General features: G+C 43.1%; 1 protein-coding gene across 1 annotated transcript in view; it reads right to left on the bottom strand.

Moving 5' to 3' along the window:
- Window positions 1-11106, bottom strand: part of LOC132232296 (cytochrome P450 3A12-like) — a 38152-nt gene extending 27046 nt beyond the window's left edge. Inside the window, exons 1-4 of the mRNA XM_059691753.1 lie at window positions 10912-11106; window positions 8444-8537; window positions 6340-6392; window positions 3145-3244 (exon numbers count right to left, since the gene is read on the bottom strand). Coding sequence (XP_059547736.1) covers window positions 3145-3244; window positions 6340-6392; window positions 8444-8537; window positions 10912-10982 — 318 coding nt within the window. The 5' untranslated portion in view covers window positions 10983-11106. The remainder of the gene's footprint in view (window positions 1-3144; window positions 3245-6339; window positions 6393-8443; window positions 8538-10911) is intronic.
- Between the last annotated feature and the right edge of the window lie 1789 nt (window positions 11107-12895).

Raw genomic sequence — 12895 nt, forward strand, 5'->3', positions numbered from 1 at the left:
TTAACTTTGTTTCACAGATAAACAAGCATGTGAGGTATGTGCCCGAGGATCTGGGGTCCAGGTGGGTGTGCAGGTGGGGCTGCTTTAGTCTAACTGTAAGGAGACATGCACAGATATAGTGGTTTAGGAAGACAATACGAGGGCCATTCAGAGAGGAGGCCTGTATTTTTGTGCTGGCCTCCCCGCCCTGCTTTCCTTCCCGCTGCCATTTCCCGCTCTGCAGCCCAAGACAGTCATCTTCTGGGCAAGTCTGCCACACACTCCCCCGAGCTGGGCATGAGCTGGTTCCTGGATCCTTCCCTTAGGCGGAGTTGTGTGTGTGTTGGCGGGGAGAGCGGGGCGCAGGTGATGGATGAAGGATAGCCTTTTCACAAATGGTGTTGCAACAAATAGACATCCATAGGGGGAAAAAGAACCTCGACCTACAGTACACACCTTATGCAAGAATTAGAACAAGATGGATCATATTCTTAAATGTACAAAATAAACCTATATAATATTTAGAGAAATAGAAGGAAATCTTTGGTGCCTAGGGCCATGAGAAAAGTTTTTGAACTAGGGCACAAAAAGGCAACCCATAAAAGGAAAAATTGATAAATTGGCTTCATCAATTTAAAAAAAATGTTTGTACTGCTAAGGACTCTCATAAAGGAAAAGGCAAGCTACACACTGTGATGATAAAAGAATAATGAGGGAGAAACTAAGATGGCAGCATAAGGAAACACCGAAATTGCTGCCTCCTACAACTTCAAAACGCAATAAAAAGACAAAACGGTCATCATCCAGAACTACAGGAAGACTGGCGGAGTGGAAATTCTACAACTAGAAGGAAAGAGAAAAGCACATTGAGGGTCAGGAGCTGCGGAAGTAAAGTGCAAAGGTACGGAGGCTCGAGCGCACGCGTAAAGGGGCTGGTACCTGAGGACACGGCTGGGGAGGGAGTCACAAGCTCCCGACTGCTCTGAACTCCGGTTCCAGGAAGTCTCTGGGGACCCAGGACTCATACGGGGAGAAACTGGACTGTCTGGCAGTGGGCAGAACTCGGAACTCGAGGGCAGCTTTCCCTCAGAGGTGCTTGCAGCAATTAAATTATCAGGACACTGAGACACGCAGGCCCTTTAGGGCAGGGCTGAGAATCCGCCATAGCTCCTTGCTCCGCCCTTTGATTCCCTGAGACCCCGCCCCACCCAGGCTGCGGCAGAGGCTTTTGCATATGAATGCCATGGCCCTTTGCAACCTGAAAATTACCTAACAACTGCAGCGGGGCCACAGACCCAGAACTTCCAAGAGAAGGCCCAAGGCCCCACAGCAGCTTGCATTGCTTCACAGCTGGGCCTCATCAGGGCACCTCCAAGCTCCAAAAAAGGAAGGGGAATCTGCAGTTCTCTTCATAGCTCCTGCTAGATAACCTCCAAGAGCCAGTGTACCCAGTGGTCAGAGGGGGACCATCCGGATTACAACTCTTCAGATACATAAGGGACACACCCAGGGGGCAGACTCAGTGAGCACCTAAGCCCCACTGAAGCAAGTCTTGCCCCAGAAGGGTGTCTTCAGCACAGAAGTTCTCCTACTGCAGACACAGCTGATTCTCACTGCCAATAGGCCTGGAGGTCAATTCCTCCCAGTGATCCTACAACAATCAAGGCATAACTACAACAAGACTGTGCACAAAGCCCACAAGGGGGTGCACCAAGACTGTCCACCTCAGGTAACTGGGGAGGCTGAGCCACTGGGCCCTACAGGACACCTAGCACACAAAACCACTCTACCAACACAGGGAAGCATAAAAAATGTGGAAACAAAGAAACAGGTCACAAATGACAGAAATGGAGGAAAGCAAACAACTGGAATAGAGTTCAAAACCACGTTTATAAGGTTTTTCAAGAATTCTATGGAATCCGCCAATAAATTTAGTAAGACCCTCAATAAGTCTAGTGAGACCCTCGAGGACATGAAAAAGGACCAACTAGAAATTAAGCATGCACTGACTGAAATAAAGAATAATATACAGAGATCCAACAGCAGACAAGAGGATCCCAAGAATCAAGTCAAAGATTTGAAATACAAAGAAACAAAAAATACCGAACTGAAAAAGAAAAAAGAAAAAAGATTCCAAAAATATGAAGATAGTGTAAGGAGCCTCTGGGACAACTTCAAGCGTACCAACATCAGAATTATAGGGGTACCAGAAGAAGAGAGAGGGCAAGATATTGAAAACCTATTTAAAGAAATAATGACAGAAAACTTCCCCTACCTGGTCAAAGAAAGAGACTTACAAGTCCAGGAAGCGCAGAGAACTCCAAACAAAAGGAACCCAAAGAGGACCACACCAAGGCACATCATAATTAAAATTCCAAGAGCAAAAGACAAAGAGAGAATCTTAAAAGCAGCAAGAGAAAGACAGTCAGTTACCTACAAGGGAGTCCCCATATGACTGTCAGCTGATTTCTCAACAGAAACCATGCAGGCCAGAAGGGAATGGCAAGAAATATTCAAAGTGATGAATAGCAAGAACCTGAAACCAAGATTACTTTATCCAGCAAAGCTATCATTCAGAATAGAAGGTCAGATAAAGAGCTTCACGGATAAGAAAAAGCTAAAGGAGTTCATCACCACCAAACCAGCATTATATGAAATGCTGAAAGGTATTCTTTAAGAAGAGGAAGAAGAAAAAGGAACTCTTACCATTTGCCACAGCATGGATGGAACTGGAGAGCGGATAAATACCACATGGGTAATGTGGGGATAAGGACACATGTAATGTCTTAATCAATAAAAAATATATTTTTTAAGAAAAAGAATAATAAGAGGAAGACTTATGGTGATGGAACAGTTCTGTCTTCATTGTGGTGGTAGTTACACAAATCTATATGTATGATAAAATTTTATAAACAACACACACACAAATGAGTGCAGATAAAACTGTTGAAATCTGAATAAGCTCTCTGGATAGCACCAATGTGAAAGAAATATCTGCTCTGATGTTGTGCTATAGTTATATAAGACATCACTATTGAGAGAAACAAAATGAAGGGTACATGACATGGGACCTACATGGATATATTTTCTGACAACTTCCTGTTTATTATTTTTTTAATATTAAATATAAATAACAATTTAATTTTAAAAGGAATTAATACCTACCCGCCGATTTGTGAAGACAGAATAACATTCTTTCACTAGGATTGCTTTGATCATGTCTGGATCCGTGATTGCCAACACAGGCTGCCGACCATCATAGCACCTAAATTGGGAAAAAAGAGCTGATTAAAATGAACAGGACAGCCCAGGTGGTGTGGCTCAGTGGTTGAGCGTCAACCTCTGAATCACAAGGTCACGGTTCAATTCCTGGTTAGAGCACATGCGCGGGTTGTGGACTCAATACCCAGAAGGGTGTGTGCAGGAGCCTGTGTTCAGTGATTCTCATCATTGATATTTCTATCTTTATCTCCCTCCAACTTTGTTCTTCTTTCTCAGGATTGCTGTGGCTATTCGGGGTCTTTTTTTAGATGAATTTTTGGAGAGTTTGTTCTATGTCTTTGAAATATACCATTGGTATTTTAATGGGGATTGCATTGAATCTGTAGATTGCTTTGGGTAGTATGAACATTTTAATGATGTTGATTCTACCAATCCATGAACATGGTATGTTCTTCCAGTTGTTTATGTCTTCTTCTATGTCTTTTTTCAATGTCCTGTAGTTTTCCGAGTACAGGTCTTTTACCTACTTAGTTAAGTTTATTCCTAAGTATCTTAATTTTTATGGTGTAATGGTAAATGTGATTGTTTTTTTAGTTTCTCTTTCTGTGAGCTCATTATTGGTGTATAAAAAGGTCGTAGATTTTTGGGTGTTAATTTTGTATTATGCTTCATTGCCAAATTCGTTTATTAAGGTGGTGTTTTTGTGGGAATTTCCTATACCAGTCTTTATAAGTTTTTGTATGTTTCAAATATTTCATTATCAAGTTATCAAAAAGAAAGTTAAGTTAGTAAATAGATGAAGGCCAGTAAATTATCTGAGAACAGAAAAAAAGAACATACACACCCAGTTACTTAAAAATATACTTTTGAAGATATATAAAAACATTAAAAATGCATATGACATAGTATTAGATGAAAAGTATAGACATACTGATCACAAATACATGAAAATATGTCTGCAAATACAAAAGATTTGGAATGTAAAAAAAAAAATAGAGTAGAAATATGAGTGATTTCTTTGCCCTATATTCTAAAGTGTGTTTACTGGTTTACAATTGCTTAAAGGAAGTATTTTAACTATTAGAGAGAAGTCCTTGGTTGGTAGAATCAAGTTTAGAAATATTTAAAACAAAGGACAAAGAGAATAAAACATATAAAGGAGCATGCACTATTCATTTAAAAATATTTTCTTTTCATTATATTTATTCTATCTGTGGGTCCTAAGTGGGCCTCGGGCCCCATGTAGGAGACATCAGCCAGCAGCAGGGACACTTTTAACACACACACCACACAATCTGACTCTTTCTGTGATATTTCCCAACCTTGCCATCTCCTGGCTGGTTTACTATAAGTTGAATTACATGAGGTTTGCTATAAGTTTAGTAACACTGTCCTCTAGCATTTTATTTTTTACTATAAATCATTTCATTGACGAGAATATAATGGGAGGTTTCCCACAAGTCTTATCTATTCTTTCTTTGACTCCTCAGAGGACTTTCTAACCGTTTTGTGATCCATATGAAAATGGATGAGGACCCCTGTACTTAATGCTGCCCATTTCCAAAAAATCTTCTGAAGCTCAGAAGGTGTAAGGGGGTGTCAAGTACATTTAGTGTTGAAGCAGTGATATAAGTAATTGCGGTGGCATTTAGATTGGTCAGATTGATTGTCTATATTTCTTGGATGATTCCCTTCTCCCCATCATGTTTTTCCAAAACACCTGGGTGGAGAGACACAAGGTTTTGGGTAACCCTCTACATTTATGACCTCACACCAGCCTTAGAGTTTGTTACAATACCAGGCAACATTCATATTCTTGGGCCCCAGCCCTGACACTACGGATCTGGTGCTGCTGGGGACTAAACCCCGAGAATCTGTATGTTTAACACACTCTCCAAGCTGGTTCTTATACACACCCAAGCGCAAGAACCACTTTCTAAAGACAGAAAGTGACTCCATGCTGAGTTCACAAATAGTCAATGTTGTAAGGGCAGTTGGAGCTGGGCCAGTGGTGACCCAGTGCTGTGTGTTCCCTGTACTCCATGTAGCCTTTCTGGACCCTGCCAGCTCAGTAGAACCTTACTGTTTCTGAGGATTTGAAGAGTATGAGAAAGTATTGAGAAGCAAAGCCTTTCCCCTCTTGCTTCTAGGACACAACACCACGTTACACCTCTCCTGTGGCTCTCACCACACCTCCAGCAGCTCCGAGTGGGAACAGCCACTGCAACTGGCCAAGACCACTTTGCAAAATCCTACATCTCTTCAAAGTCAGTAGAATAGGGTAGGTAACGCAATACTTGTATAAACTAAACCTCTATTGAGAAGTCTTGGAGTAAACATTTTTAAAACCCAAACGCCAAACTTGTGCAGGAAGTAAAAAGAAAGCCAAGCAGATATGGTTTCCCATTCTGTTTACCTCCTACCCACAGCTCTTTTTCAAAAGGATATAACAAATGCAAATTTAAAATGGAGAATTTTGGATTTTAATTAATAGTCAATCATGTGGGTAAGGGATTATGATAGACATTTATGAGGATAGTTTAGAAGGGTCTGCCCTGGCCAGGTGGCTCAGTTGGTTTGCCTGGTGACTCAGTTGGTTGGAGTGTTGTCCTCTACAACAAAAGGTTGTGGGTTTGATTTCTGGTCAGGACATGTGCAGGAGACAACCAATCAATGTTTCTCTCTAACATCTCTCTCTCTCTCTCTCTCTCTCTCTCTCTCTCTCTTTCTCTCTCACCCTCTTTCTCTTTCTCCTTTAAAATCAATAAAAACATATCCTCAGGTTAGGATTTTTTTTAAAGTCTGAAAGAAGAAGTGTCTGAAACAATGCATTTCATTCAATTAAAAGAGACCTAAGGGAAGAAAAGTGGAGACAAGGATAATGAGACACTGGACAGAAAGTGATGCCAGGAGTCCCTAGGCCATTAAAGTCTTGAGAGAATGATAACCTGCAACTCCCCACCTTGATTCCGAATGCAGCCTGGACACCTGGTGACATCTGGGGTCCTAGAGGACAAGCCTCCGAAAGCTTTACGTAGGTGGCTTTATCCCAGAGGCTCTGGGCTGAGATTGTCCTGCATGCCATGGGGTCCCCAGTCAAAACCGTGTCTATCCAAGGAGAGTTTCCCGAATACTCACCCCCACATGTTTCCATACTTTTTAAAACAGTCCATGTCAAAAGTCCCAAAACCCTGCAAGGAGAAACAAAATTAGATTATTAACCTAAATGTACTGAATTCTACTTCTAACTGGGACCAATATTACACAAATCCCTTGAAATTAGGCTTACTGTCTTTCATGGGCAGATAGAAGGAGGCTCTTCTGCAGAGGTGTCTTGAGTAACAGAGAGAAAATGGAGATGTTTGAAACGCAGAATTTAAAATCACTCTTGAATTTTCTCCAAGTAGTGTTGACACTCGACTTACCCTTGTCTATGATACTAAGTAACTCCTTGTCTTTTGAACGGGTTTTTGTTGTGCATGTGTTGTCTCTAGAATCTCATAACCCCAGAATTATTACCTCCATAGACTCCAGAAGTGAAGCTGAGGGAGAGTAAGAGTGCCCTGCACACTCTCTGACCTCCTGGTCAAGCATCCTTTTCATTTATCTCAGGAGCCCCAGCAGCATTAGGAAGTTTAAGACACCAGGGACCACTTTTAGTCTAGCAGGTTTAAACACGTCTAAGGCATCTTTGCTGAGTGAGAAGTGAGTGAGTGAGTGAGTGACTCGCTTTCCAGTTGTCTACCTCAACACAGAAAAGAATGGTAAATGTCACCACTCCAGAAGGACAGAGCAAATTAAAACAGTTTCTCTGTGTTTTCACTTCTGTAATTTAAAAATCACATCTTCCTGTTGCTAAGTTTCAGACATTTTATATTTTAATTATGCAAAGGAAGGTCCCAGAAATGTGGGTCTGGGGTACATCCATAAGGAGTTGGTCTGGGGAAGGTAGACAGGAAATTACTGTCTTTTCAGTAGGGAAAGTTCTTAGACTAATAAAGGTATTGAGACCTCACCTGGGAGAATGAGCATCTGAGAATCAAGCCTCTCTTTCAGGAAAGAAAATCTGAGGCAGAGAGCAGCCTGCACAGAAGACTCTGCCCGCTGGCCTAATAAACATGAGCTCATAGCTTTCCGTCTAAGGGTTAGGCCCTGGGCAAAGCATTAGGGCTGCATTAATCACAAAGGCTCTGCCAAAATTAACAGTCCATGTGTCACCTAGGACATTCCATTCAGTTAATTTTTTAAAATATATATTTTTATTGATTTCAGAAAGGAAGAGAGAGGGAGAGAGAGAAATATCAATGATGAGAGAGAATCATTGATTGACTGCCTCCTGCACGCCCCCTACTGGGGATAGAGCCCACAACCAAGGCATGTGCCGTTGACCAGAATCGAACCCGGGACACTTCAGTCCCCAGGCCAACGCCCTATCCACTGAGCCAAACTGGCTAGGGCCATTCAGTTAATTTAATTTTAAAATAATTTTGTCAAATCATCTTTTTTCTAGTAATTTCATATAACTCTGCTTTTGGTTTAAGTTGTTTTTCTTTAAACTCCAACTTGGGCTGCCTAATACACTGACGTTTCAAAGCTATCCAAGAGGAGTCAAGAAAAGGCTACCTAGCAGTAGTCGGCAAACTGCGGCTCGTGAGCCACATGCGGCTCTTTGGCCCCTTGAGTGTGGCTCTTCCTAAGCCTTAGGAGTACCCTAATTAAGTTAATAGCAATGTACCTATTAATATAGTTTGTTTAAAAAATTTGGCTCTCAAAAGGAATTTCAATCGTTCTACTGTTGATATGTGGCTCTGTTGACTAATGAGTATGCCGACCACTGAAAGCATATCCTGTGAGCAGGAAAGTCTGACTCTAGCACATCCGACTTCATGGGGCACTCCCAGGCGTCCCTCATGCTTCTCTCCTAATCCTAAGTGTGAGTCTGTCTTCCTGGGAACCTGCACCTCGCAGAAAGAAAATGCTCCTCGCGATGCTCACAAACAGGGACAAGGCTGGAGCTGGATCAGCTGAGAGCTCTGCTGCCCCACTGAGCCAACCCCTGAGGCTCCTGACAGCGGCCACTGAGCCTGGGGTAAACCTGGCCTGCGCAGGGCGGGGCCTATGGTGCCTTTTCTGGAGAGTGTGAAACCTCAGAACTTCCTCCTGAGCAAGGCCCTTTTACTAGGGAACTCAGCTGCAATTTGGAACCATAAGCAGCAAAAGAGGAAGCGCAAATAGCACTCACCTGGCGGTAGGCCAGGGCAGTGCCCACAAAAGGTAGGGGTGTCGGCCCAGGGATTCCCAACTTCTTAAAAAGTCCATGTGTAGAGGTCCCATATCTATTAAATGAAAGAGAAAGCCCGGTTACAGATTATGGATCAGGTCCTGGGGCTGGCCAGCACTGACTCAGAACTGCAACAGCCACAGGGAGTGAACATGTCGGTGATCAGTAGTAACAACAACTCCCACAGCAATAATTGCCACTTCTGCTTCTGAACTTTCAACATGTTACATAAACTCTCAAGGGAGGCCAAGCAATGGAGTGAATGTGCCAGCAACATCGATCCCACCTTGTGATCTGGCCTAGTGTCTAAACCACATAGTTCCATAGCAAGGCAGAAGGGGGCTAAATTAACTTTTCTTTCCAGCTTCCTCTTTTTGGTAAAGAAAGGCTGCTTTTGGTGCAAATAAAGGGGCTAACAGGAAAGCCAATCATTTTTATTGCACTTACATTGTGTTGCCAACAGAGGGCATTGTCTACTCTACAGCTACTCACTCATGGTGCAGCTGCTGTACCAGTGTCTTCTAAGACGACTATGTTGTTTAGTCAGCGGTGCCAGTGTCTAGTGACAGACCTAGACCACACAGTATGACTTTGATGGTATCCCTATCCCCAGGCTTCAAGCAGATGAGATGCCTGCACTGAAGCCCTCTTATTGACCTCCTGTGAAACCAGGACCAGGAGTATCTGGTAGAAATATTCTCCCAACCCATCCAGGCTGCTACCTGGATGCCTCTCTTGTCATCACTGGCTCACAGTCTCGCTTACTCACCTGCACTGTGACATTAAAATAACTGGCTGGGAAGATATATTTAAAAACATATGTACAATCTATGTCATAGACGTATATATTTGTACAATGGACTCATATTCCTGATATTATTCTAGAAGTATGAGGTTAATTCAGCCGTGGGTAAATTACGGCCCGCAGGCCGGATCCGGCCCGTTTGAAATGAATAAAACTTAAAAAAAAAAGACCGTACCCTTTTATGTAATGATGTTTACTTTGAATTTATATTAGTTCACACAAACACTCCACCCATGCTTTTGTTCCGGCCCTCCGGTACACTTTAAGAACCCATTGTGGCCCTCGAGTCAAAAAGTTTGCCCACCCCTGGGTTAATTATACACTTTTGCAGCCAAAAATTCTGAACCAAAAGCGCTTTTTTTATCCTTCAGAGAGAACATGGTGGAAAGAGTGTTATCTCACTAAAAAAATCTAGGATTGCATAGAATGAAATTAAACACTACCAATTAATTTTAAAATGCCATCAGACAGTATATATGTTGCCACAATAAACTCTATTTATAAAATTTCTTTCATAGAATTGAAACAAAGTAATTATTTTCTCTATTCATGTCATCATGATTTCCTACTTTTAATGAAAGTGAAATTGAGATAGAGATCAAATGGGACTTGGAGGGAGCCTTCCCTACCCATATATACAAAATGACTCCTCCCCCAACCTGTTTCATGATGCCAGGAATCTCACGCTTGAAAGGATGCTAGATGGCTTGATTCATCCTCCTGTACTGTAACTTAATGGAAAAATATTTAAATCCAAATTGGCTTTTAAGCTCATGCCTGTGTAGGCAGTTAGCAGATTTCATATTGGGGGGAAAATAAATCTCTATAATGATGCCAACCCTCCCCAAAGACTAGAAGAAAAAGGTGAAAGAAAAGAATACAATTTCAAGATTTCTGCTTAGTTTCTTCTGCTCTAATGTTTTCTCACTTAGGTGTAACAGTTCTGCCTTGTAGGGAGTGTTGGAATTAATTCTTATGAGGAGAGTGTCAGGGGAGACAGAATAGAGGAAAGAGCGAGTGTGAAGAGAAGCTGGGACAGTCTCCAGGCCTCCCGCCCTGCCCCCTCCCCCGAAGTCTGGGGTGCACCCTCATACATGGTGCCAATTATGCCAGGCAGTGGGAGGGAGGAAGCAGGAACAAGCCTAGTGACACAGGGCCGTTCCTTGTACACATCTCTAGCAGCAGACACCGAACTGGAAAGTGAAGATAATGAGACAAAACCCCAGGCCACTCCCTCCTGCCTCCAGGAACCCTGGAGCTGGGAAAGGAGCAAGGACCCCACTGCACAAAAGGGAGCTGAATTTGACCTGCCTCTGCTGAATTCTGGTTGATTAGTCTTGGCCTCCCCAAACTGTCAGTCAATCAGAAAATCGCCCCCAGCAGCAAGTAATGTCAGCAAACCTTCCAGACTACAGAAGCTGGGAGTTGGGTGAACATGAGATGTCTCTCCTTTGAGAGATCAGGGTAAGATCAGTAATACCTCCTTTGGTGTGTGTGCACCCAACACTTAAGCAATTACCCCTCTGTTAACTGTTGGGTCTCCAAAATAGATAAGAGGAAGGGAGGCCCGATGAGCTCCCCAAGTCCAAGATTACAGTGGCCATGAGCCTGGACAGTAACTCACAGATAGAGGAGCACCAGGCTGGTAGCCAGGAGAACCCAGGTTCCTGTGGAAAAGCTTGGGATCAGGTCCATGGCCACTTTCCTTCCAAGATTTTCTCCTCTGAGTTTTCCTTGTGTTGGTGTGTGCTCTTCTTAGCAGGTCTGTGTGTTGAGAGTTTCCCTTCCCAATTCATGGATAGTCTGTGAGACTGGATGTTTATATACTGGGAGAGGGGGTGGGCTTGAGCTTCAGCCAATAGGGCCATCTGTGCACGAACTGGTATGACTTCTCCAACTTGATGGTTGGCAAAGCATCATGGATACTCCCACTTTTGTCTCCCTTGAGTTCATATTCTATGGGAAATCAATAAACAACTCCATTTTATCAGTAAGCCCAAAGGTTACAGCAACTCAAGTAGAGCCACTGGCATTGTATCTTTCAACTGCCCTTGACTCCATGGCTGCTTGCACTAAAAAAATACTTGAAATCCTGTAAACCAGCTTCAGCGGATCTCAACCTGTGGGTCACGACCACTTTGGTGGTCGAACGACCCTTTCACAGGGTCGCCTAAGACCATCCTGCATATCAGATATTTACATTATAATTCACAACAGTAGCAACATCACAGTTATGAAGTAGCAACGAAAATAACTTTATGGTTGGGTCACAACATGAGGAACTGTATTTAAAGGGCCAGGAGGTTGAGAACCACTGAGCTAGATCTACAGATCTTTACCCGTGACGTTTCCTTTGCTAAGAAATGTCTCTGTGCACCTAGAAGGCTCCTACTCATCCTTCAAAATTCAGCTCAGACAGAACCCCTTCTATTGGAGTCTTTCCTAACCAACTTCCCTGAACAGATACAACCTCTTCCTCCTCTGGGCAATTCTATTCTTTGCAGAGAATTTTTTTATTGTCCTTATAACATACCCCACCATTCTTTTAACATTGTTTCTGGCACAAGTCGGTTTGGCTAAGTGATTAGAGCATCAGCCCGCAGAATAGGGGCCTCCAGTCAATTCTGGGTTGGATTCTGGTCAAGGGCACGTACCTCAGTTTGCAGGCTTGATCCCTGGCCCCAATTGGGGTATGTGCGGGAGACAACCAATGGATGTGTCTCTCTCACATTGATGTTTCTCTCTCTGTGTCTCTCCCCCTCCCTTCCATTCTCCCTAAAAACCAATGGGAAAAATATCCTCTGGTGAGGATTAGCAGTAACAAGACAAACAAACAAACGAACAAAAAACTCATTGTTTCTGTAAATGATTGACTTGTATATTTACATGTAGCTACATAAACAGCCTGTTTGCTTAAAGGATTCTAGGAGGAAAGGAAGCCTTGAGGCATTTCCGTTTCAGATTTGCTCACTTTGGACCCTAAAATCAGGATAACAAAAACCAGACCATCACTTGACTGGCTCCAAGATGGTTATTGAGAAGACTGTGTTGACTCCATCAACAGAGAGCCCACAGCTCACTCCTTCTCTCCCTCTGGTTTCCTTTGTTCTGCTTTCCCCTTTCCTGCTCATAAAAAACCCTGCCTGCACTGAGATGTGGAGGTGGTCTTTGTGACATTAGTCCATTGTCTTCTCAGGCTGGCAACTCTTGAATAAATCAACTTTCCTTGCACCAGCCCTTGTCTCTTCATTCTTGGCTTTCAGGAGGCAGGCAGGTGAACCTGGATTCAATATCCACCTCTCTACTGTCCAGCATCACTGTTAGTCTCTATACAAAGGTCCCTTACCAAACAAGAGCTTCTCAAGGGCACATCCTGGGTACTATTTTTTTAAAAAAAACATATTTTATTGATTTTTTTACAGAGAGGAAGGGAGATAGATAGAGTTAGAAACATCGATCAGCTGCCTCCTGCACACCCCCTACTGGGGATGTGTCCGCAACCAAGGTACATGCCCTTGACTGGAATCGAACCTGGGACCCTTCAGTCTGCAGGCCGACACTCTATCCACTGAGACAAACTGGTTAGGGCCTGGGTATTATTTACCATT

Source organism: Myotis daubentonii, chromosome 4, assembly GCF_963259705.1.
Source record: "Myotis daubentonii chromosome 4, mMyoDau2.1, whole genome shotgun sequence".
Taxonomy (NCBI): Eukaryota; Metazoa; Chordata; class Mammalia; order Chiroptera; family Vespertilionidae; genus Myotis; species Myotis daubentonii.